Here is a 27,398-nt window from a genome sequence, read left to right as displayed (position 1 = left end):
GAAGGAAGAAGACACAGCAAAAAAATTGTAATTGTACAAGATATAGATAAGAGTAACAGGAAGTTCTTTGTAGACAGAAGGGGGGCACATGCAATAAAGTCTCAAAGTTAATCAAAGAGAGAAACGTTTTCTTAGAAATCTCAGTGGAAATTGTGTATCCCCCAAAAAAGCTAAAAGCTGCTGGACTGAGTTCAGCCCTGGAGGGCAGGATTTGTCCTGCAAGGATAGAATATAGGAGCGTAGGGCCTAAAGAGGCTTTCTTTTTTTTCCTTTTTTTTTTTTTCCCCATCAGAAGAATGTTTTTAGAGCAACACTTCCTCCTTCTTACTTCTTTACTGAAATAAAATAAAGTAAAATTAAGTTATTTGGAAGACCACACTGCACTAATATTAGTACATTCAGTTGCAGTGTAATCACCTTTCCTTTCTCAGATGCTACCAAGGCATCTTTCTCCCTCTTTATCCATATCAATGGATAGCTTCCAAAGCTAACATTTTTCATTTGAGCACTTACTGCTTCTATAACCTGCATTAGAAGCATCCCAATCTTGAAGCTCCAACACATCTCATGAGGACATCCCTTTTAATCTTCCATCTTGTTTGGTGAAACTGGACTCATCACTCCTGGTCTCTAAAGAGGAGGAACACCCATTGTAAGGTACAGAAGTGGATACTCAGAGAAAATTAGGCCATCACATCTAATATTAATTTTATTTTACAAAATTCTCAGCTGCCATAGGTTTGAAATTTTGATGTTTGCTTTTTCCTTTGAAGACTATGAGAAAAAGCAGTGCTTATGTGGGTACATATGCACAAGACGACACGAACACCTACAGTATATGTCACAGGGCTACAGCATCTTGAAAATACTATGGCCGCTATTGATTAATTGTTTTTCTGCAATATCATTTGTATAACAAATTGTTAGGACTGGGCTAAAAAAAAAGTATATACTAAGCTAGTTGAAGCAGTTCTAGTGCCTAATGTTAATTCTTTGTTCACTTTTATACTTTGAGATACTATCATTATCTGATTTTAATCCATTTAATATGTGCTAAATTGATTTTCTTTGATGCCAATTCTTAATTAGGATGTCATGTGTTGCTAATTTAAATGGTTGAAAGAAGTCCAAATATATTGTCAACCAAGTTTATAATCTAAAAATCATATTGTTTGTATGACATGACCAATTTTCCATTAAACCATGTTAACTGGTGTTAATTATATTTTCAGCTTCTAACCCTTTAGAAACAGACTCCTGTGTTGGCTGTTCCATTACTCTGCTTAGGATCAGTGTTGGCTTTAGAATCCTATAATTACATAGGTCAATTTGCTTGCACTTTTAAAATATTGGTAGCACATTGATTCTTTTCTAGAAAACTACCATGTTTTCCTTGCCAGGGCTTAAAATAATTTTAGGTAAAGATGTTCAAGGATATTCTGTTATAAAGGAGGATAAAGCATATCACCTTCCCAGTTTGAGGGGACAAATTATATATGCATGCATTTGTACAATTCCTTGGGTCCTCTTTTCTCCAGTTTTTGAGACGGTTATTACATGTGACCTTGTCCAGTCAGCTGGCACCTCCCTTGTCCTCCGTAAGTTCTTGAATATAATTGCTAATAGTTCATAGACTGCTTCAGTTTAAGTACTTTAATGTGAATTTAATTAGGCCCTGTTCCCTTGAATACATCTACGTTTTCTAAATAGTCCATAACCTGTTCTCTTCCTATCCTGCCCTTTACTTAATTTTATTTAAACTTTTGTTATCTATCTATGGTTTTTTGTTTGGTTTTTTTTTGGTGTTTTTTTGGTTGTTGGTTTGGTTTGTTTTTTTTTTTCTGGAAAAGTGGAGGTGTTCTTCATTCTTTCCTGCTAGCTATTTTTCTTTCTTTATTGTCTTTTGCCTCATTCCATGGTTCACCTTTTCACAAGATTCATCCTTATGTTATTCTGATAATTTCTGAGACAGCTGCATTTGCTTTTACTGTGCTTCCTATTTTACACTATAACATGCTAACTTGCATTCCACAGGAAACCTTTGGGCTAACTTTTGTCCAGGGCACTGCTCAGCCTTTTGTATAGACAGGCTCTACTCTTTCTGTTAATAAAGAAACATGAATTCTGCAATTTGAACAATACGACATTCCTTATCACAAAACATTAGAATAAAAATCTACACTGAGACGGAAAGCCCATGGCATGTTGATACTAGACAAAAAAGAATGTTTAAGGAAAAAATGGTGAAGTATACAGTGATAAATCAAGAGACAATCCCAGAGTACTTTCCCTGTTTCCAGCGAGGCATGGCTCAAGTACTTCCTCTTTGTCTCTCAATACGATTTTCTTCCATGTATTTGTCCAATCACTTTTTGAACACATATATTTCACCTCCCAAAAAAGAGACTTCCAGTCTATTTAATTGTCCTCAATTCCTCAGAAACAGTAACTTTGATCTTTTGTTTTCCTTCCCTAGTTTTAATCTGTCTTTTTTTATGTGGAGGAGCAGAATTACATACAGTATTCAATATGCAAATGAATTAGGTTTTTGTGTGGTGTCAGAATATTATTTTCTATTTGGTTCATTGTTCTTTTCCTAGCAATTCCTAACATTTTCAGTAGCTTACAGTTTCATAGGATTATCCTTAGTATGCCATAGTTCTTGTTCCTGAGTGGTAACTGTCAATTCAGAACCTATCATTGGGCCTGCAAGTTGATAATATTTTTTTTCCAGATTTCTTTTTCTGCAATTACTGATAATAAATTTGACCTGCTATCTCATCACTCGGTTAGTTGGTATCATAAACTTTTCTGCAACAAGTAACAGAAGGCTTTTTCCTCATCCCTGCTCAGATTTGGTCTGCATCTACCCCTGGACATGTAAAATTGATTCTAAACAAACCGACATTTTATTTTTCTGCATTCTGTAATGGAATATTTAGGTACACAGTAAATATTAAACTTGAACATATTTGTTGAAAAGGTTTGATTATTTTTCTTCTCAAATTGTTTTATTACTTTCAAGGATTTTTATATTATAAGATATGATAAGATATGATAGTTATTATTACCAACAAGCCATCCATACGCTATGATAGTGAACTGTTAGCTTAAATGAACTTCCTATAAAAAGTTCTTATGTTGGTTTTCCATCTATCTGATTATAAGGTCATGTTTGTTTTTTAATATTGATACAGAATGCAATAAGGTAGAAGCAACAAAAATTAATCTACTGGATATGATCTGTGGCCTTTTTGATAACAGCAAGGGCAAAACATTTCAGAGAAATTGTGAGAATCTCTTAAAATGCTGCTGGGAACTATATGACCTGTGAAGGAAGCCTTCTCTTTTTATAGTTGGAGACTGATAATAAATTGTACTGTAAAATTTCTTTGAAGAAATTTACTGGAATAATGATAAAACTGTGATCATCTATAAAATTATCATGTAAGGCCACCTTGTTTTTAGCTTTAGGCCAAACTCATTTTAGCTTTAATAGCCACTTTTACAGTCCAGTTATGTGATATCTGAATTTTTTTTTCTATTAGTTTTGATTTATATTTTTCACTTTCAGTAGTTTTTACCGTGTTCCTTTGCAGGAATCATATATATAATATAACTCTTCAACATATGTCCTCTTCTGCAGTCCTGAGCATATCTCTCTATCCCTTCTCTTTGTATAAGGGTTTCTCTTTGTACAAAGGTTTCTCCATTTGTATTTTTAAATCAGATTCCACTCTGATGGGTATTATGACTGTTAACACAGGGAGATATGAGGAATAAGAGGAAATAAACTAAATTATCAGTCTGCTTGTATTTAAAACATGAGTTTCTGTGGCCTTTCATATAAGAGTTTAGATGTTAAACTGGAAAGGTCCTATCTGACATGGAAATAAACTTCCAAACTATCTCTTTTTTTTTGTAAATGTATACCTGTGACAGTTCTCAGCTTCCCTTAACCTATGATCTTGACTAGAGCTAAGATGATAATTATGAAGTGGTGTCAAATTCATGATTTTAGGTTTTGGAGGTATTGACTTCAACTTTCTGATAGACCTTGAACTACTGAAGTTTATTTATGTATCTCTTCTTTGAAACAATGGATTGTTGTGTAACCCACATGTGTTTAAAACACTAATTTAAATTGTATTTGTACATCTGAATTATTAAAGTGTGAGGATATTATTAATAATGTACTGGTAAAAGTTGTATCTAGCTACAGATTTAGTGATTTGATGATGATTCACTAATCATCTAAGCTAGAATATTGGGTAGTATGAATGAAAACAGTGGCATGAAGAATTTCATTTTAACTGTGTATTTGTAATCTAGTAACAAGGGAAAAAAAGGTAAATTGCTACCATGACTAATACATTCAAGACTGCCAAATGTTATAATCTATGAAGTATTTTATTATATATTTCAGATACTGGGGCCAAAGTAATGCAAAGCTTTTTCATCAAAAAGACTTGAATTGCAATGTGACACCTTTCAAATAGTAGTCATAACACTTATTTAGATGCTTCATATCATTTTAGAATTGCCATGTTTCTTCCTTTGAAAGCAAACACAGCATCAGAAATTTCTTTGATTAAATTCGGAGGGATATGATCTTCTCATCAGAAATCTAATCTTGTAATTCTTCTAACGTTAAAGAGAGACTGTTCCCTGAAATTGAGTAAATATTTCTAGTTTACAAACAAGATGAAAAGTCTCTTTCCCCAGGCTACTGAAAGAGAGTACATGAAAGCCAGAAACAACTGAATAAGATCAATGTTAATATTTTGGTAACCAGAGGAAGCTGATGTTTAAATTTGAGCTTGAGATCTTATTTGCAAACTTGATGAACTTCACACAGCTCTAAGGACTCAGATCAAAAAAAGTCCAACATTGAATGAGTACACAGAATAATCCTAAAGGAATAGGGGTTTTATTGCCACACTTTAAATAGGTTAGCACAGCTTTTATTTTCATGTTTGTCATTTTAAGAACCTTTTCTGTCCCGTAGGATTTTTCTCAACATAGCTCCAGCTGACTTGGTCAGAAGAATGTTGTCTTTTTAGCAGATATATAGCCTCTTTGCAATTTATGAAGCAGAATAATTGGTGCAAGTGTTGCAGTAATAGGCACAATGCACCTCAACTGAATTTAGACATTTAAAAAATTTGTTCTCTGATCAAATCTGTGGAAGTTGGACAGGTACCAGAAAAGACAATGAAATAAAAAGCTGTGTTAAATCCCAGAAGGCAGAAAAATATTGGGAATCATTACATGGCTGTATTACTCTAGATCTACTTTTAAACAAATAGTATTCTTTATTTATAAATACAACCCTCTGAATCTGGCCTTCTCTGTCTTCCCTAAGTTTTGGTCTGTCAGTAATATATGTGATGGAAACCTAGCTCTTGACTAAAAAAAAATGTACAGACAGTCTTGCATCTGACTTAATCTGCTTTGTTTTGTCACTCCCTCATGATTTCCTGAACACTAAGAAAGTGAATATTTAATATTGTGTTCTGCTGCTGGCAGAATTTTTACATGGATTTATATTTTATAATACTTCAATAAAAAATTTAAAAATTCGGACATTAAAACTGAGATTACTCTTAAAAGTTTTTATCTTTTTATGGGGAAGGGAAGTTTTGGCATCTTAACCACTACAGAGCTGCAATCAGTTTATCTATGAGAAATTCAGTCATCTAAGACACAGCTTTTTGGGGTTTTGGTATTTTTTCAAATATTTTGGAAGGAAATTGTCTAATGTATGCATTAATTCATTGTAATACAAGAGCAAAGACAGATCTTGAACTGAAAAAGTGCATGGAAAGTTGTTAAACTATCTAAGTTGGGTGTTCTTTTGATTTTGTGGTGTGAAAACAACAGACCTTTGTCTCACTGTAAAATTAATTGGTCGAATATTAGTTGATCTAAAATTGTGTTATTAACACCTGTAATGTAATATGAATAAGAGTGATATGATATGCATGTTATAGTAAATCTTCATACCAGGAAATTTATGTGAAACTTGAAGACAGAAGTGAATGCTATCCATTGAAATTTAATGGGTGCTTTGTGTCAACCTGACTAACTTGGTTTTGACTAGAGCACATTTTCTGTTAAGGATAGATAGTCTTCACTTCAAGGTTTGTGAAGATGTAGATTTCTAGAGCTGGATAGAATTTTTCAACCTTTTTATTGTCAAAATGCAAATAAGACATCCTCAGAAGCACAAAGTATTTGCTTAGTCTCCAAGGTTTATCCTGCATTCTTGCCTTCCTCAGTAAGAGCTCGGTGTTGACTAAAGACATACTGTACTAGTTTCCTATAAAAAAGGAATTTTCAACCTGCCAGAAAGCTTAATTCATGGTAATTTCTGATAAAGGTTTTGGTTCACTGATCCATACCCCTCTCCTAGGGCTTGGTGTATCTCCTGAGAGTTAGAAAGCATCCTGATCTGTCTTCTACTTCAGTAAATTCATTAATTAAAGATATTTTGATACTTTCTCTATAGACCATGGAAAGAAACACTTGTTGGTTTCTTTTAAGGGATAAATCTTCAGGAATGCCTTTGCAAAACCTTGCAGACAGTTTGCCTCCTGACACTCCTGCCTGAAACAGTATTGCCCTGATCTTTGAGAAACAACAGGTTTTTGGAAAAGAGTGTTTATGATTATTCTCACATGCTGGATTAGATATTGCTCTTCTATCAGTGGAGGAAATGAACTATTAAAATGCAATTAAAACGTGGGTTCTGATTTTCTGTAGCTCCCCACATTTTCATGTAGGATGTGGAGCTGTGGATAGCTGGGAACACTCAGGTTTCCAGTGCTCCACTGTGGCAGTAGGAATCAATGTCTCAGTAGGAGCAGGCAGGTGAAACTACATTAAAGCATTTGTAAATACATATAATTTTGAATCTTTATTTATAAATATTGTTTATGATATTTATTTTCTGGTGTTTTCTTATATTTGTGTACTGGACTTTTTGGCAGATGTTTTCATTCATTTGATAAATTCTAGCTTTCTGGTAAGAAAAATTATTTAAATAAAACAACTGACTCTGGAACTGCTTTGAATTCATAGATGGAATAGTTACTCCTAATTTTCTCTTCAAAGCTTGATTTTAAGATTACCAAGAAAGACATTTATACCTCTTTTTTATCCTGATGAATAACCTGTTGTTTTGTGAAATACGTGACATACTATTCTGAAGATGTTTGTCAACAATCTGTTCACAACTGCTTTCAGGGTGTAAAAGTAGTGGATTGACTTCACATATCATAATAATGCTATCCTGCACCTAAAATTTCTGTTGGAGTTAGCGTGTCAAGATATACACTTCTGCCAGGATTTAACATTAGTAGATTTAACAATATTTGACAGCAGACATTTTTAATGGTGTTAAATTATATTAATATTTAATACTATTCAGTGAATCGAATTTTCTTGTTATCTTGAATGTTTCAGATTTCATACCTTGGATTGAATTGGGAAAAAATTAAATAACAAGCATTTTATTACTAGTTTCATTCAAATGAGATTTGCATAATTTTACTACAGATGTAGCAACACAGTTTGTAGAACCAGCAGTGCTTTGTTGTTAGTTTTGCTGCTCAAATGGAAATTAAATAATAAAACTGCTTTAAATGTAATGGCAAAGAAATGGAGCCTTCATTTTTGACGAACAGCCATGTGTATAGCAATTTGTAAGATGATTCAGCATTTCTATCACAAGCAATTAATATTTACAATTCCTTTCCTAATATTCTTGTTATTCATAAATTTCATAAGACTTGAGTTTTTATATTCTTATATTGTATATTTACATTCAGTATGTACAAATTAAATAATTTCAATAGCAGATGTCCTAGAGAATATCTAGAAAGTATAATCCAAAAGGTTAATCTTTTTTCAACGTAACTGAATGCAGCTGAGAAGAATGTGGCTCTAATTTGAAGTAGGAGATTAAGAAATAATTCCTCAGTTTTGTTTTCATTATATTTTAGTGCTTAAAATGAAATTCATTGATGCTATCAGTAATTTATATGCTTTTAATCATGTTACTAATAGCCTTATAAATGGAATTGCAGATGTGAGAGTTAAGATAGATTCTTTATTACTAGCACTTCATTACCGGAAATAGGATCTACACATAGGCTATCTCCATGGATAGAATGGAGACTATGGCTTTATAATTTTACCCCCAAATATGCTGTAATTCAGTTCAGCCATGCAGTTAAACGTGAGCATTTTTTTATCTTCAGCAATGCAGGTATGGAAGTTATTAGCTTGTGAAAAGACTTTAGATCTTAAGTCATCTTGGAGGTGGTTTTACAACATTTACCTGTAGTTCACTTTCAGCTGTAAATATTAGTTTAAGGCACAATGCCAAATATTTTGAAAGCACTTCTGACACTGACATATAAATTGCTTGCAAATATATTTTCCTTATTATTGTGTTTGATTTTTTTGATATTCAGAAATTGAGAAGGGAGGTTGTGGAGACCCTGGAATTCCATCATATGGAAAAAGGACTGGCAGCAGTTTTCTGCATGGAGACACACTTACCTTTGAATGTCAAGCAGCTTTTGAACTGGTGGGAGAGAGAACGATTACATGTCAACAAAACAACCAGTGGTCTGGCAACAAACCCAGCTGTGTTTGTAAGATTCTAAATTTTTTTTTTCTATATTATTTTTCTGACCTTAGCCTCTTGCTTTTCTTAGCATTTGTGACTAGCCAGCAGGAAAACATTTCAGAAGACCCTGAAGACTTTTTCAGTCACATGGGGTTTTTTTTAGTTGGCTCAATAGTAGCTCATTTATGGGTAAAATCACGTAGGACTTTTTAGAATGTTCTTTCCCCTCGGTTTACATTTAATTGAACCATTTAACACTCTTAATGTAAATGTGTGTTGAATTAGACTCTAAATGAGCAATTCCTAATAGCATATAAGTGTTCAGAAGTACTCTGTGGCACATACACATTGATTCTGGCAGTGCAAAGCAGTCTGCAGATCCACATAAGAAAAGATTGGGGTTTTTTTCTGATATCTTAATAAAGCATGAAAATGAATATAAGGAATATAAAGATATCCAACATGGAAAAAGTGTAGGTAAGATCATTAATTGTGAATTTTGTTTTAAAAGATAAAATATGTTTGTAGGTAAGCTTGTAGAGGGATTTAAATAGAGAGGTTTTTGTTTTTTTTTTTTTTACTCTTCTTGTTTCTTCTTCTTCTGTGGTAAAATAGAGTAAATCTTTTTAGTACCCAACTATATTAGGTACTTTAGTTCTCCAGACCACATTACCTTTTCCTATAAAGAGTCTTATAATTCAGTACTGGATTTTCAAAACAACCTTAGTGAGGTGTCCAATTCTACTTGGGCATACATGCATTTTGCAGCTGTATTGGTACAGGACTTACCAAGCTAAGTAAGCTTGCTTTGGACTGGAAGTAATCTCTATATGCCCATGCAAACCTGAAATGTGTCTAAGCATGTAAGGCCTGGGCATGGAGACAGTGCAGCTGCAATTCCCTTTGAAAATAGAAGCTGTGTTTCTTCATGGTGTTGTATTGCATTGGGTGATATATTAGTTTCTGTTAGTAATAATGTGGAATATTTTACTGTGCTCCACTGTTTGATGTGCACATGCCCTATGAAAGATAATGGAACCTAAACTTAGAATATCTATTTACAAATATTGAGTTCAGTTTGACATGTTTGAAGGGCTGAGTAGTGGTTATCCTTTGTGTTAATTAATATGCAGTGAGCTTTCCTCTTACTGAATGTATTGTATTTCTCACTAAAGTACTGGCCACAAGCTCATGATTCTGAAATCAGTTAGGAATTGTCTTAAAGAAAACTGGCCCAAAGGAGTGAAAAAGGAGGAGAGGCATGAATCATTTTTGTTTAGTTGCCCTGTGCTATTGAAAAGAAAGTAGGGGTAAAATAAGTTTGTACTATATACTCTTGAGAGTTCTTGGTTGAGGCACATCTAAATTTCTAATGTTATTTACATCGACATGAACTCTGTGTATTACAGACCAAACTGGCCCTTGTGCTTGATTTTTTGGATTGCTAAATACATTTACATGCATATTCCTTTTAGAAAAAAAATCACATTTAAATTTGGAGGTTGCATTTTCATTTCAGAACAAACCTGCCAATTTTTCCAAATTCTGACACATCAGGCATTACTTCTGTTTTCTTTGGCATTCTCTACACGCTTCCAGTAATCTCTTGCAGGCCCTGGTGCAGTCACTTAGCCTCACTTGGGGCAATAAAAACATGCAAGGCTGACACATTACATTGGAGAAATGTTCGACAGTCTTAAACATTTGCACATTGCATGTGTAGTAGTTTTGACATCCAGGTTTCAAAAGCATCCTTTTCCACAAGAATAAAGAATAGAAAGACAAGCATTAATAATGTTTGTGGATACTATTTTGAGAATCTATTATTGTTTTCTTTAGTCTCGTGTTTCTTCAACTTCACCACACCGTCTGGAATTATTCTTTCTCCAAATTATCCTGAGGAGTATGGGAACAATATGAACTGTGTTTGGTTAATTATCTCAGAGCCAGGAAGCAGAATCCATCTGATTTTCAACGACTTTGATGTAGAACCTCAATTTGACTACCTTACAGTAAAAGATGATGGGATTTCAGATCTACCACCTCTTGGCACATTTTCTGGCAATGAGGTCCCTTCTCAGTTGGCTAGCAGTGGGCACATAGTAAGACTTGAATTTCAGTCAGATCACTCTACCACTGGAAGAGGATTTAATATCACTTACACAAGTAAGAACCTCTGCTTTTATTTTATGCCTAGTCTTAAAATCAAGCTATCTTTTATAATAATGAAAAATAGAACATGTTTTTATTTATAATACAGAAGTAAATTGTAATGCTTGTATAATTGCACTGCTTTCAGCTGTCTTCCTGATATTCACCAGCTTATCTGAATCTTTATAATTTATTTATTTTAATTATGATAGTGCTGAAGATTTCCCTTCATTATTTAAGGGCCTTTTTGGCTGACACTGCATAAATGCAGAGCACTTAACTAAAGCCCAGATCATCCAGATCAAAGCATCCAGTGCAAGTAACTTAATATACTTCTCAATGGAACCAGGAGTAAGTTCAGAAAGATGTCAAGCTTAGATCCCAAGTATGGAGATGCTCATCTGAAAAGCACAGAAGTATAAAAAGCAACTAGAATATCATTGCAAATAAATAGTTCTGGGAACCTGCTTTGCTTTTGTATTTTATCTTCCAGTTAGATGGTGTGGTATCTAAGAATACAGACCCCTATCAATATAGAGTGTGGGATACCCATAATAGTTACCCTCTGTGTTTTTTCTAGTGTCTAAGAACATAGCTGATCTCATGCAGAAGTCTTTTCTATAGAGTGGACTGATTTAAGAATAGTTTTTCTCTCTGGCTACAGTTTCTTTAAGAATTTTAAGAACATAGTATCTGAGAATGAAATTCTCAAATGTACAAAATTTAGTTGCAACTGGTCAACAAGTTCAAAAGTTGTTAAATGTGGACCTAGCAGTCACATACATATAGAGAGCTACTGAAAGCATAAGTCTTTCCCGTTTGGGAAATCAGGCTAAAAAATATCTGGCTACAGATAGCCATCTGTTGTTTTGTTGATATGAAAGGATATTAGTCAACAGTATTCTCAATTGAAAACTCTAGTAACATCATCGTCATGCAGAAAACATTATTACATTTGCTATGGACTGCTAACTCTCCTAGAAGTTTTATTAGTCAAAGACATTACTTCTACAGAGATTTTTTTTTTTTGAAGAAATTATCTTCTAAATTTATAGAAGAAGTTAATTGACAATAAAGTTGTCTTTGTCACATCTTGCGCTTGTTCCTATCTTGTGTCAATTAAGATAATCAATTAACAGTGTTTGTTCAGGGCCAAGGTGTTGGAAACAGCTGGATTTTGTCCAGAGGGAAATCTAAGAACAATGTGGTCTTGTGTATCTAAGCCACACCTAACTAAGAAGCTTCCAAATTTGAACTATGTTGCATCTGTGTGAATGTCATTGGATTTAAAGCTGACTTTTTATTGAGGAGTTTTCTATACTTTCAATTATATTGTATTATATATTGTGAGTTATTATATTACAACTGAAAAGTTATTCCCCCCTAAAAAAAAACCAACACCAAAACAACAAAAAAAAGTTTAGAGGAGTGTTTGTTGGTTTTATTATTACTAATATTATTATCATTGTTATTACTATTACTATGTTTTTATCAGCTTTTGGTCAGAATGAGTGCCATGATCCAGGCATTCCTATAAATGGGAGGCGTTTTGGAGACAGATTCCTTCTGGGAAGTTCTGTTTCCTTCCACTGTGATGATGGCTTTGTGAAGACCCAAGGCTCTGAATCCATAACATGTATTATGCAAGATGGAAATGTAGTATGGAGCTCTACTGTCCCACGTTGTGAAGGTAAGGGCATAATTTTTACTTTGCACCTACAGTTTGAATAATGAGACTATTTAAATTTAGCTTACTTTTACAATTTGCACATAAATAAGACTGCTTTAGCTGAAGTTATTAATTTGTCTTATTTTAACACTCTTCCAGTCAAATGAGAGAGCAATAATAGACACAAGATAGCTTGCTTTTATATTCTTGGAATAAATTAGCATTCTAAAAAACTGGTTGCTATTCTTTTCAAGTTCTGATTGTCACCATCATTACTCAGTTGTGAGTTATAGCTGTTATAACAGTTTTGGCTGTAGTATACTGAAGAACATAATTATCTACAACATAGAAAAGTGAAGTAAAGTTTCTATTTAAATGTATTTTTAAAAAATTTGCACCTTTGCTTTTCTCAGAACAACAGTATACCTGGATTTCTGTACATAACATATTAATGTGCAGTACATTTTTTCCTGAGAAATATAGTGAAAATCAGAGCTATGTTTAATATTCATTATATTCCCCAAAATTTCCAAATTTGTTTGCTTGTTTTTGCCTAGGTGAATAAACAGAGTAAGATGAGCTATACTTAAGATTAAATCTCTCTTTAGTATGAAATACAGTGTGAAAAAAAAAGAAAAAGTAGACTGACTCCTTGGTGCTTGACAGTGATGGGTCCTAAGGCAAGACATATGAATATTATTTATTTATTTTTATTTAATAAATGACTAGAGTGTGTCTTTTAAAAGTAACTTTCAAAAAATTGTATGTCTTTTAGTAAACAATAGATATACAGTCACTCAATTAAATGATACTTTTTTGAAGAAACTAATCCAAACCTTCTAATTGGTGTAAATCTCACACCTCCATTACTTCCAGTGTCATTGCAGTAACTTAAGGATCTGGATCATATCACTTCCATGTTTTTTGTTATTTGGGCAATTTGACAACTCAGTTCTCAGATGACTATGTGTTCCTAAGAAAATTTAGAGATACTGGAAAAAACATTTTAGCAGCCTGATAGAAGTAGTGTATGTGAACGTAGATGTTGTACTAGCAGGATTTCTTATCCTGATTAAGGCATGTAATGAGTTATGAAGTGGAGCAGGTTATTTTGCCTAGAGCAAAACCAGCCCACTCCAAAGCAGGGAGTAGGGCAAGGTTCTTCATCAAAAGATGTTTTCTCATTTTGAAACTCTATACACAATTGTTAAAGTATTCAGTGTAATCTTTGTGTAATTTTATTTCCACAAACACATAAATAAAGGACCCAAGATGAGCACTTTTAGAAAAAAATGATAGAGAAAAAAAATACAGAAATTACTCTTTAAGAAAATAGATAAGTACCCCTCAGTTATCCTTTCTTTGAATCTTGCAGAATGTTTACCTAGTTTTTAATGAGGAAAGGATTAAACTATGAGACTTTTTTTAAGATTTTGCCTATTGTTTGTTTTGGTATAGAAGGAAATGTTCTTTTAAGTTACATTCAGGATGTGTTCCTTTCTGATGTGGATTCTCTTTCTAGTTGGTAATTGAAGGAGTTTCTGGGTTTGGATTACAGTATGGACTAAGTATCCTTGCTAGTTAGTTTAGAGATAATTTGCTTCTTGTTGTCTGAGATTTCTGAACAATTGCTGGGTTTTGTTGTTCTTGCTCTGCTCAGTGTCTTTGTATACTTAACAATCTCTATAAGCACCACCTGAAATATGTGAAGTAAGTGATGTGTTACAATCAGGTGAGGATCAACAGTCTTCTGGTTGTTCTTGTTTTTAATATGAAAAAATTTAATTTAAAAAACTACCATGGAATAAATTCCATTCTTCATTAACTATACACTTGTAATGTAAGTGCCATTTTTCTGGCCAATCATTTTGCCCCAGAGACAATTCAGTGTGTATGTTTTGTGTTTTGTGGGTTGCTTTTTTCCCCCCACTTTCTTAAATCTGGAAAAAACTTCCCAGAGACAAGCACAAGTCATGAATGAAATCAAATAACCTCTCTGAGTTCAATGTTTTTGTTGTTAAAAACATTGAATCAAAATTAGGAATATTAATTTGGTACTCACAAGTTCATGTTACTATTCATTTCCATATGGTATAATAGGTTTGCTTGTCACTACTTAGAGAAACAGAGGAAAAGTGACAAGATTTCCTGTACTGCAATATGGAATTTGCTGATAATGATACAACTGACTACTTGAGGGTAATACAAATGATACTAAGATAAATTTACCTGACCTTGAAAATGTTCCTGTTTAAGACTGCTCCGTAGCCTTTGTTAAAATATAGCATTCCAAAGCCCTGTGCTATGACAGCTGAATTTTTTAAGGGACTCACGTTTCCCAAAATTAGTTCAGTCATTTCTGCTATCGTTTAATCCTGCACCAAAGTCTTCTGATCCTGCTCTGAAAAATGCTCCCTGTCTAGCCGTTACTTTCATAGCCCTGTTGCAACCCTTGGTCCCCTTTTATGGTGGAGGATCAAGTTAGAGAACATACAGGAATGAGCCTGATGGTATGCACCCAAGAACGCTGAGGAAGCCAGCCAGTGACATCACAAGGCCACTCTCAATCATCCTGGGACGGTCATTTAACCGAGGGAGTTTCCTGAGGACTGGAAGAATGCAAACAGCTATCTTCAAGAAAGGAAAGAAGGAGCATCCGAGGAACTACAGGTCTCACCTCAATTGCTAGGAAAAGTGATGCAGCAATATTTCTGGAAACCATTTCCAAACTATGAAGAACAAGATGGTGCCTGTGAGCAGTCAGCATAGATTTATGATGGGGAAATCATGCCTGACCAACCTGATAGCATTCTGTGATGAGATGACTGCCCTGATGGATGAGGGGAGAGTAATTGATGTTTTTTATCTCAGTTTTAGTAAGGTGTTTGACACTGTAACATGTAAGATTCTTATAGGCAAACTGATGAAGTATGGGCTGCAGAAGTGAACAGGGAGGTGGACTGAAAACTGACTGAACTGTTGGGCTCATAGGGTTGTGGTCAATGGCAGGAAGTCCAACTGGAGACTAGTCCGTAGTGGTGTACCCCAGGGGTCAATACGGGGTCTAATACTGTTTAAAATCTTCAGTAATGCTGGGACATTCAGAATGCTGGGACAGAGTGCACTCTGAGCAAGACTGCAGATGATGTAAGACTGGGAGGAGTGGCTGATACACCATATGCTTGTACTGCTGTTCAGAGGCACCTTGACAGAGAGGCGGGAGAATTGGGCTGAGAGGACATGACAGGTCCTTTCCCTCTCTCATTGGTGAGGCTACATCAGGAGTGTTGTGCGCAGTCCCGGGATCCCCAGTACAAGTGAGGTGTGGACATACTACAGTGAGTCCAGCGGAGGCTCGCAAAGATGATTAAGGACTTGGAGCATCTGTCATTCAAGAAGAGGTTGAGAGAATTGGGATTGTCTAGACTGGAGAAGAAAAGGCTCAGGGTTCAGGAGGGATCTTGTCAATGTCTATAAATACCTGATGGGATAGTGTGAAGAAGATGGAGCCAGACATTTCTCAGTGGTGTCCAGTGACAGGACAAAAGGCAATGATCACAAACTGAAATACAAGAAATTCTGTTTAAACATGAGAAAAAACTTTCACTGTGAGAATGAACAAACACTGGAACAGATTGCCCAGAGAATCTGTGGAGTGTCTGCCTTTGGAGGGAGGGCATCATCCTGACTGGACATGGTCCTGTGCAATCTGCTGTACTGAGCAGGGGATGGACTAGATGATTTCCAGAGGTCCCTTCCAGCTTCAATCGTTCTATGATTCAATGGAATATTTACAATAATCAGTTCCACTGAGCTGAATGATTACTCAAAGAGGTATTAGATTGCATAGTACAATAAAAATAATTAACTATAAATTACTTGGAACAATTTATTTGATATTTTCACATAAATGTGGAATCATACTTGATCTAAAAAATGATGACACATTAAGTTTTAATGAGATAATGTGCTTTTCAACAGAAGGAAGTGCCATGCTCTGTGTATTAAGATATGTATAGAGTAATAAGCTATGGTAAGATATATTTCAGGACTTACGATTCTGAAGAAAACAAAGTGCTCATAACACAATGTAGAAAATTTAGTTGTATTGTGTATTAAACTTATTGTCCTATGCTTTTTAATTGCATTTTTGTAAGTTCTTTGAATGTGTAATACTATATTAGAAATACTGTGTATGATAAAAGTATACGTGTTTTTTTCTTTCAGCACCATGTGGTGGACATTTGACAGCATCAAGTGGTGTTATCTTACCACCAGGGTGGCCAGGATATTATAAGGACTCACTTAATTGTGAATGGGTGATTGAAGCAAGACCAGGACATTCCATTAAGATCACTTTTGACAGGTAAGAATAATAAAGTCAAACAACAAGTAATGTATGAGTACAAATATTTGTTTTAACATTGAAGAAAAATATTCTTCAAGAACCCAAATGAGAAAAAAAAATTGCAACACTCACAATATTATTCCTTAAGCGGCAAATTAACGTTTAAAACTGTTTACATTATCTTTATTTATGTTTTAAACAATTTGCCTTAAATGTCCACCTCCTAGCTCATAAATAGGGATATCCTTTGGACTTTTGACAACTTTTCTATTCAGGTACAACTATATATTGTCCCTGATGATGACCAGGTCTTACTATAAGAAAGCATAATCTTCCTAGGGAAAAAAAATATTTGTGAAAAAAGTTCTGAGTATTGTGCATTTGATACATCTTTTTTTCTGATGCAACATACATTACATAGCTTGACAAGTCCATAATGTGTTGAGTGAGCAATTGGCTGATAGGTTGGGCTCAAAGAGTTATAGTAAATGGGGTTACATCAGGCTGGCAGCTGGTCACCAGTGGGGTTCCCCAGGGCTCAATTTTAGGGCCAGTGTTCCTTATTGTTTTATAAATGATCTGGATGCAAGAATCGAATGTACATTAAGTAAGTTTGCCAATGATACTAAACTAGGAGGAGCTGTGGACTCCATCAAAGGTAGAGAGCCCTTACAGAGAGATCTGGTTAGACTAGAGAGCTGGACAGTCACCAAACGTATGAAATTTAACGAAAGCAAGTGCCAGAATGTCTAAGGGGAATGGGGTAATCCTGGTTATATATACAAATTGGGGTATGAGAGGTTGGAGAGCAGCCTCACAGAAAGAGATCTGAGGGTTTGGGTTGACGGCAAGTTGAATATGAGTCAACAGTGTGCCCTGGCAGCCAAAAGGGCCAGCCGTGTCCTGGGGTGCATCAAGAACAGCATAGCTAGCTGGACAAGGGAGGTGATTGTCCCACTCTATACTGCACTAGAAAGTGCTTAAAAAAAGAAAAGACATTTTAAAAATCTTGACCCTTCAAGCATCTTTGTAAAATAAGTAAAAAATACCCATTTGTTTAGGTGTTTGATCTAGATACTCTATCACACTAAATACTCCATTTGACAAAAAGAGGCAAAGGACAGTACAAAAGACAGCACCTGGAGCTAGGCTGCAGTGGCTTCTATTGTACTGGCCTTCCTGTATTCCACTGTTACCCAAGGAGAGGCAATAATCTGTGTCTAGTTTCACCTTTGCATGGAGTCAACAGTGATGTGGAAAATTTTTCAGTATCATTCAGCCTTCTATTTCTAAGAGCAGAAATAAAAAGACATGAAAATTAATGGAGAGAAGGGGAGAAGAATGTAAAAGTGACTGTTACTGGGTCAAATCAAAGATCCATCTTGTTCCATATTGTATTCCTCAGAGGGACAAAAATGCAGAATCCTAGGGAAGAGTGTGACGACCAAATAAGTGTATCTGGTATTTCCACTAAGTACTTCTCCAGTTTGCAACTCAGGACATTCCTGAACTGAAAGGTCGTTTTTTTTTTTAAATGTGCTTAGTGGGTTTCTGTATGTATCACTTCCATTGATTTGTTTGTTTTCCTCTTGCACTCATGTAAACTTAACATTCACAACATTCTTCATTTTGGGGAACTCATTGGAGTATCTGTCTCAGACTGCGGTGCCATTGAGGGATGGTGGCATATACAGACAAAGTGAACAGCAAGTCACCAGAACTAGACAGAACATTCACCCAGGAGTCCTGAATGAGTACAAAGATGAGGTGGCTGAAGAATTGAAAGTTGCGTGTAACTGTAACTGTTCTTTTAAAACTGTCTTGATACCTGTGCACTTCAGGAACTGTGTGTTTTGTAAGTCTTTCATGGAGATCTAAGGAACTGCATACTGGATGCCCACTACAAAAACTATAGTAAAGTGTAGCACTAGTGGAAGCACGGATAAATATGATATACTGAGGAAGTGTTGATATGGCTTTTGTAAAAGAAATCCTATTTCAGAAACCTGTTGGAATTCTTTGATGGTGTCAGGAGGCATAGAAATATGTTGGATATAGTTTACCTGGATTTTCAAAATGCAAGTTTTGTATCTTGCACCTCACCCTGCAAAGGGCTATTAAAAAGCTAAGCATCATTTTAATACAAGGATGGGCATTGCCTGAATAAAAACTTGATTAACAGACGATAAAAGTCTCACAGTTGGAATTTTTGGTGTTCTACAGAGATCTGTGTTATGTTCAAAACTGTTCAGCATGTTCAAAAATGATGTTAAAAAGGAGAAAAAAAGTCTAATAATATTAAGTTATTCAGGATATTAAAAACAAGTGATGACTGAAGAATTGCTGAAAATTCTTACAAGACTGGATGCCTGGGCAACAAAATTGCAGGTAGATTAAGTAAATGCAAAGTGAATCATATAAGAAAAAGAATTCCATCTTGATATATAAAATGATGCATCTTGAACTTACACTGGCCACTGAGCTGCTAAAGTTCTGATCACCCTTTGTCAAGAAATATGAATGAAAACTAACACATGCATAGAAGATTTTTGTGAACATGGTTAGAGGCATGGAATGTAATGCAGGGAGAAGATTAAAATAGGTTGTATATTTAGTTTACCATATCCTTTTTCCAATCCTGTTTTGTTTTCTTATTATAAATACATTAAGGTCAGAGAAGACTGGGAACTGTATAAACAGTTTTCATAAAATTATCATGTTACTTCTGAAAACAACAAAAGGTTGTTTGCTTTTATTGGATTCAGCAGTAAGTTCCAGAATTTTAAGTTTCAGATTTTTTTTCATTAAAAACTTAACATATTAATTATAAGCTTATATTTATGTGCCAGCTTTTTAAAAAAAATTAATCACCAGAAGCCTGAGTTTTAGGGATGTCTTCCCAAATACAGTGAAAGCAAACAGCCAAATTAGTTGTAAGATGGAGCATTTTATAAAAGGAAATGCATTGCCTAAAGTTGCAGATATTTGGATGACTGATTATGACCTTAACAGTATGACCACTATATTTCTGAGGAAATTAATGGGAAACATGGGCTCCTGTGACATATGGTCCCATTTAAGAACTAAATTTACTGAATTTTAGACAGATGCACACACACATTCCATTAACAGAATTCTACAGCTTTGTGTACAAATTGAACTGCAATGAAATTAAACAAGAACTTGGCCTTTACCCTGATACAAAATTGACAATTCTGATCTTTTATAAGTTTTAAAGTACAGCAGACAGTAAATTAACCTACTCCAGCTTTATATCAGCATTATTAAAAGAAGGATTCTGTGTCCCTTCCCTAAATGTTTAAATTACAAAACAGTATTACCATTAAGCATGCTGATTTTGGTAGACAGAGACGAAACCTTTCCTTGCTTTTTTTGGAGGTTTATGGAGCTTTCCTGGCAGGTTTAGAAAATTGTATAGCTTTACTACACTACATTATAAATTTCATTATAAGTGTTATACTTTGGGAAGTTAATGATAGTGTAATAATCTCCCTTTTACAATAAAGTTATTTTCTTTTGTTAACATGAAGGCTTTGCTACCCATTTAAAAATTGGATGGAAAACCTTTTTATTACTTACAGGAAACTAACTCTGCTGTCTGATATAACATTAACAAATTACAAATCAGTAAGCAAAATCACTATCAAATAAATCAAAAAGATCAATTAATTGATTTGTCAATTCATTGACAAGTACAATATTTTGTCAAGTATTTTGTCTAGTTTGGGGAAAATAGAACCCTTTTATACTTTGCTATATGACTTGCCATCACAGATACAGCTGCCAGAATGAAACTTTGCACGAATGTGATATTCATAAAGTAAATTATCTCACTTTTGAGCTAATGAAGCTTTAATGTTGGTAGACAAATGTGCCTTACCAGACTACTTAGAAACTTTCCAGAAATAGCAGCAAATGACTGAATAACCCTATGAACATTTTACATTGAAACATTTTGCATTTCAGATCATGACTAATGCCTGGAAGGGTAACAAAAAAGTAAAACCTAATTGATTCAGGCCATAAGGAAAGGGACTAGAAGGATAACTGCTGACTGGAAGATTTTTGGTACTTAAAATGTTGATGAAAATTCATTGAATAGTATATAAAACAAACCTACTTATTCGAAACCTACCTAACTATGTATGAAGAACAGAATAACATAGCATTACTGAAGTCTTTTTAAAATTCTTTGTGAACATTTGGAGAATGTCCTACCTTTTACTAACATAAGTATGCTAATAAACATTAAAATAAAATAACAAACCAAAAAGTAACTCCTAATTAAGTACTTTCAGTAAGGATGAATAACTTCCAGTAATAAATTATCTTGATTTATAATTTCAGTGACAGTGCAAAGATTGCAAAAAAAACCAAAACAAACCAACAAACCAACCCAAAAAACACCCCCCACCCCTCAAACTCTTGAAAACAGACAAGTGAACTAGAAACAAATTTCTAAGTTTGAGATGAGCAAGAACCTACTGGGAATAAAGATTGTTGTAATAGGTAGCAATTCCTGTAAGAGTTATTTTAAGTTTTCTGTCTCCAGCAAGGGTTTGCAACCCACTGTTGTCATTCTGCCCTGCTAAGAAAACTGCAATTGCTGGCTGAGAGCACTTTACTCCTAATTAGTTTCCCTCACAAACATGACTGTTAAAATAATTGGACTATTGAATTATTTATCTTGAGTCCATTCATTATGAGTACAAATACAGTATTTAAACCAGCCTAGCCGTATCTGTCAGTTTTCCTCATTCTGCTGTGGGGTAAATCAATGTATAATCTCTGAAATTATGGAAAAGTACCAAAAAACTGTCAAGTACTTTAGTGATGCCCTCTGTGACTGTCTATTTTGATAAATTAAACAGAATCAGAGAACCTTCCCAGACACAAGAACTCATGTATTTGTGCAGTGAAAGTGTTGAAATAGTCCCTAACATACTTCTTGAGCTTGCCAACTAGCATTCTCCCAAATAATTATCAAGCATGGCCAGGAGTTAGTGTGGGCAAGCAACCATTCATAATAGGAAATTTGAATAATATCTCCCTGTTGGAGAGGCTAAAGGATGTATTTAATAGTATGGATATAGGCCATTCCATGCTAGCTGGCTTCACTGCCAGAAACTGGTCCTGAAAATGCTTAATGTATTAGCAAGCCTGCAAGCCCTGTATTCCACTGTCAGACTGGATAGATAGCAGTGAAAGCAATCATGGATTTTACCCAACATATCCAAGTAGAGTAGGTAGTTTGGTTGAAAGCACCATAAATCCAGAGTTTTCTGTGTGAAGAACAAGGAACGACATGAAGGGCCTAAGGCAGTGTCCAGGCAGTCATTAGCTCTGATAGTTAAGCAAACAAATACTTTCCGATTTCTGAATGTGCTTTTGTTTTCAGGGAATCATGAGTGAAGAACTATAGAGACTATTAAATACTTGCTAAATGTGAACTTACTGTTACTGATGTGTCTGTGAAGATGATTTTACATGACCAATGCTAACTGGACTGTAAAATATAATGGCCTGGCTGGGGAACTTGTTCATTCTGTCATCATGACTAACAAAGTTTATTTACACTTTGCAGGAATGTCCCTTATATTTCCCTTTTTCTCAATGTTTAATAATTTGCAGTTTTCTTCAATTACAAGAACACAGTTTCTTATCTCCAGACCCACTAAACATGTGTCCCATATTGGCAAGACAGCTCAAGGGCATTCACTTTGAAAAAAGTGTTGTGTTGTATAAGGACACAGTTTGTTGCTCTCAGCAGTCGAAGTAATAAGCCCTGTGGGAAAAGAAAAGAAAATCTCAGAACATATGCATTTCTGAAAGATTAACATCTTATGAAAATAAGAATATTGGGTTTGCAGGCAAATACATTTGGGCCAGTATAGATATCTATGTAATAGCACAAACTTTGTTGACAGGAAAATTGATGTGTGCATAGTTTAGATGCTGCAGTTTGCAACAGGATCTGATATAACCACAAACTGTCTTGAAAAGCATCTGATGTGAAAAATGCCAGTCAAAGTTTCATCTACAGAAAGAGCAGATTTGAGCTGTTTGATTTAAGAACAGCTAGTAGTGGATGACTGCACACATAGACATCCTTTATGAACTGGAGAAATGTGATGTGGTTTAGTGATTGACACAGGCATTGACTCTGCTCTTGATTTTGAAGTTATTTGTTCTTGTAAATCAGCTATCTCATTAGCCTCCTTCTCTTTTTCCATTCTTGTCTATATTATCTGTTTTTTTGACACATCAAGATAAACTAAGGAATTCTGCTTATTATAAGTGTAACAAATTTCAAAATGAGGGCTTGATTTAAGTTTAGTATTTTTGTACTGCTTTACTTCATAGAACAAAATTATTTAAAAATAAAGTAGCAAACTACGTTTGAAAAAATTCTTTGGATAAAAAAATTAAACAGTTGAATATGTAAAACAGCTTTTGCCAAATAGCAAATATCAAATAATGAAATTATTGAGATGAAATAATGAAATATTATTGAAGATGTTCCTAGGATGCCCAACTATTATTTAGCCTGAGGGCAAGAAATTTCTTGGATCTTCATAATGCAGTTTTGTTTGAGACAATTGGCATTTTTGTACCCAGATTCCCTACTAAATGTCTTTCTGACGCACACTCATATGGTTGATCTGAAGTATATTACACCCCTTATGAATTTTATATGATACCAGACACAACAAAGCAAGGAAAAACATGGCTAAAACTTTCCTTAGTTGTTATCCTCAGTAATACACCAATGGATCCGTAGATAGGCAAATTTTTATATGAATGATATTCTTGATCAGTTACACATGGGTTGCCTTTCTAACAGTTAAAGAAAATAACACCATTTCTCTACCTACCAGCTGACTTGCATGTTCCTTTTCAGATTTCAGACTGAAGTTAATTATGATACTTTGGAAGTCAGAGATGGGCCAGCTAACTCGTCACCATTAATTGGAGAATACCATGGAACACAAGCACCCCAGTTCCTTATCAGTACTGGAAATTACATGTATCTGCTGTTCACTACAGACAACAGTCGCTCCAGCGTTGGTTTCCTAATTCACTATGAGAGTGAGTCTCATGTTTCTCCAATAGATTTTTATTTAATTTTGAAAATAACTTTCAATTTGAAAAGGAGCAAACAAATGTGAAAAAATGAACTTCAGTAATTATATTTGTATAAGAACAAATTATGTTTATTCTGTGATGTACTGACAGATAATTCTGAAACTACGAATTCATTTTGGAAGTTTTTTCTTCATGAGTTCCTGCATGTTACTCAGAATACTTATGGACTTAGGTTTTTAACTAAATGGAAAGTAATTTTAGAATCTTGCCCTTATGGGTAAAGATATATTGTTCTTTTTTGGCTTGTTTGGTTTCCCCCCCCCACCTTCTCTCTAACTTTTTCTCTTTTTTTGGCTTTAATACACTTTTGCAGTACCAAGCAGAATTGGGCCTTATCCATGATGATTCCAAAATGCAAATAAATGCATAATAATATCTCCCTGTGAACTACAGGGTCATTATAATAGCATGTTCTTTTAAATTAGATACATAAAATGACATATATTAAATGGACTGAAGCCACACTGATCTTTATATGATAGTATAGGCACCACTTAAGTACTGAATAAAGAGAGCTTATGTGTTTAGTGAGGTTGTGCTAAACAAATAACATTGTTTTTATCAATTGTTCTTATCTGGAAACTAATCTGATTGCAGTAGATTTGCTATCACATTGAATCTGGAACGAGTGCCAAACTTACATTTCATAGCTACATCAAAACTTTGAAATTCCTCATAGCTTGTTTTAGCTTTGGCTCAGATATGGTGGTAATGGCTGAGCAGATAATAGCAGATAATAATAAAGCTGCAAGGCCGCTAAATTATGTAAATACAAGGAACAGTAGGTAGGTTTCTGCATGAGTTACCTGCAGATGCTGATTTTCCGTGATTGTATTGGATATAAATGTTGCTGTTATGTTTTGTAAGACAGTCCTTAAACATTTATAATTTTCTGTTTTATTTTAAGCCCCCTGTCAGGTAGATGTCTTCTGTTAAAAATTAAAACAGTTAGTAATAAGGTATCTGCCCTACACATTCCTAAAGAGGAGGGTCTAATTCTGAAATTATTTAGAACAATATCCGTATATTTGCTTTTTACCTTTGTTGAAAAATTTAATATCTCACATGACACTAGTTTTTTATGTCTCAAGGTAGCCTGATAAAATGTCAGAATTAGATTTGATTAGTGCAGTTTAAATCTTGAAATGGAATAAGATCTTTAACAAGTAAAGAAAACAGAAGGCTAGTAAATGATCTTCATCTTCTTTTACGTATGGTTCCCATGCATAGAATAATAATTTAAAAAAGCCTTTTCTATAAAAAGCTAATATACTTCCAATTTTTAAAGGCATAACAAAAGCTAAAAATTTTGCCTCACAGGCTCTTCTGAGCAGATTGAGTCCCTGAATAAAGCATCTTTCTCTTTCAGTAGAATTAACATTTAAACATTAGCATTTAAAAGGGGTACTAGTATTATTTTTTATTAGAAATGAATAAGAAGATGAAATGAAATTTTTAAAAAAGTAAGTTCTCAGTTTAAGGAGTGAGATTGGGGTTTTTTTGTGAATTATATTTCCTATTAAATAGTTATCTGACAATTGAATTTCAAGAGATATTAACAAAAAGCTTAATATCCTTTCTTAGTTACAGATAGTGACTGCTGTTTCTCTTAAGCTTTTATGTCATCATGAATGACATACAGCTGGCAGATTAAACATTTAAATTTAAGTGTCAACATAGAAGTGTCTAGAGCCTGAAGCTTACATTTTGGGCAGTGGAGATCTGGTCAATGGAATCAGCCGAGTCCAGGGAGCAATTCAGTAAACTCTGAAGTAGAATCCAGGGGCTGTATTTGATTGCCTAAGCATGGAAAGTTAGAGTTATTTTAGGTACTATTCCACCTGGGTGCCAAGTGCTGCACTAGAGATTTGGATCTTGCACAAGTCCTTTGCCATGTCTACCAGTTCCATGGAGACATCCTGGTTATGATAGAATGGCACTAGGAATGTATATTGAGACAATAAAATTTCTCTCCTTGTAACTTTGCTGAGTAAGTTGTTCCCTAGTTTGCCCCGACTGGGTTAATCAGACCTCTTTTGACTATGAAAGGAGCTTAAAGACCAAACAAGCCTATAGACACATCAGTGGAAGCATCTTAAACTGAAATGGTATCTTGCCCTGAATGTGCACATTGTAGAAAAAAAAACGCAATATAAACAGAGACTTTTTACCTATCACCAACTGGAATGGCTATGTCCATATTCACAGCATAAGTTGTACAGAGAAAGCTTGCTAAACACTTCATACCTATGTCAGTGCATTTGCTTCACAAGGCTCCTTAAGTCAATCACAGCCTCAGTGCTCATATTGGTTTCTTCTCACACTAGGTTTGTCACAAAACAAAAATTTTCTCCATGTTGCATTGTGTTGTATGTGTTCGTGTAATGCAACTGGAATTTGTTGCAGCCTCTCTCTAGTATGCTCTAGAGTATGCTCTTCTCATACCAGTCAGCATTGGGAGCTCCTGAAGCATTTCTGTAGTGGGTATCAGACATACGTCCTTCCTTGAGCCTCAGCTCTGTATTGACAAACATGCACGTGCCAGAGGGAGGGTAGTTACAATAACCAGTAACATGGCAGTACTAAGCAGATGAAGTCAGTGTTTTCAAAGAACAAAACCAGGTGGAAAGACCCAATGGAGGTGCTCAGTAGTTTGCCAGGAACAGGGGAGACCAAAATTATATTTTGATTGCCCTTGCAGGCTGAACTATAGAAGTTGCTAATGTTAAAGATATCACAACCAAACTTCTATTTGTTTCACATTTCTTACACTTGTAGAAGAAAAGGCAGTCAACTGTAAGTTTTAAGAAAAGTTTCTGAATATTTTCTTTGGAAATTCAAATAACTGTCTTATTTGGAAGTGTCCTAAAAATCTTCCAATTATAGTCATAACTTTGATGATAAATTAAATCACTGAACTGTGAAGCAGAAGGTTCTTAATATTGCTTAAAATAAAAAGCTCAGTATAAGCTATACAGAGTTGCTACTGAAATGGCAGTAATATTCTATTAAGCTGAAATATGCCTGTAATACAGCTTTAATAAAAATGTGACCCCTTAAAGTTACTTCAGATGTGAAGGTAATTTGTTAATTTCCCACCTTAAATGTCTGTAACTCAGCTTTTTGATGACACTTTTAACATAGCTAATGCAAGACAGTACAGGTTAACTCTTATGCACCTAAGCAAAAAAATGAATATAAGTGCCTATAATATTCTTTAAGTAAAACTACTGATAAAATATTCAATTTTATCATGAATAATTAATTTATATTCTTTTGACCAGCATGCTTCACGCCTCACTTAGATCTTCCCTGTTCTCTCAACTTCCCTAGTTAACGTGGTTTGGGGTTTTTTTTGCAGCTCCTCATTCTGTGAAGTAGATTGTGCAATCTTAGTCTTTTTCTTAAATGAAACCAGATGATAA

At 34.6% G+C, this 27,398-nt stretch overlaps 1 protein-coding gene across 1 annotated transcript in view; it reads left to right on the top strand.

The window, feature by feature from the left end:
* The window catches only part of LOC104827832 (CUB and sushi domain-containing protein 1), a gene marked incomplete at its 3' end in the record, with an annotated part of 962,107 nt that overhangs the window by 658,554 nt on the left and 276,155 nt on the right, over window positions 1-27,398 (top strand). The window contains exons 14-18 of the mRNA XM_010561097.1: window positions 8,481-8,663; window positions 10,478-10,804; window positions 12,285-12,479; window positions 16,686-16,824; window positions 23,729-23,916. Of these exons, the coding sequence (XP_010559399.1) occupies window positions 8,481-8,663; window positions 10,478-10,804; window positions 12,285-12,479; window positions 16,686-16,824; window positions 23,729-23,916 (1,032 nt within the window). The remainder of the gene's footprint in view (window positions 1-8,480; window positions 8,664-10,477; window positions 10,805-12,284; window positions 12,480-16,685; window positions 16,825-23,728; window positions 23,917-27,398) is intronic.

This window comes from Haliaeetus leucocephalus, unplaced genomic scaffold (assembly GCF_000737465.1).
Source record: "Haliaeetus leucocephalus isolate CR32 unplaced genomic scaffold, Haliaeetus_leucocephalus-4.0 Scaffold141, whole genome shotgun sequence".
Taxonomy (NCBI): Eukaryota; Metazoa; Chordata; class Aves; order Accipitriformes; family Accipitridae; genus Haliaeetus; species Haliaeetus leucocephalus.
This window is presented reverse-complemented; position numbering and strand designations above follow the sequence as displayed.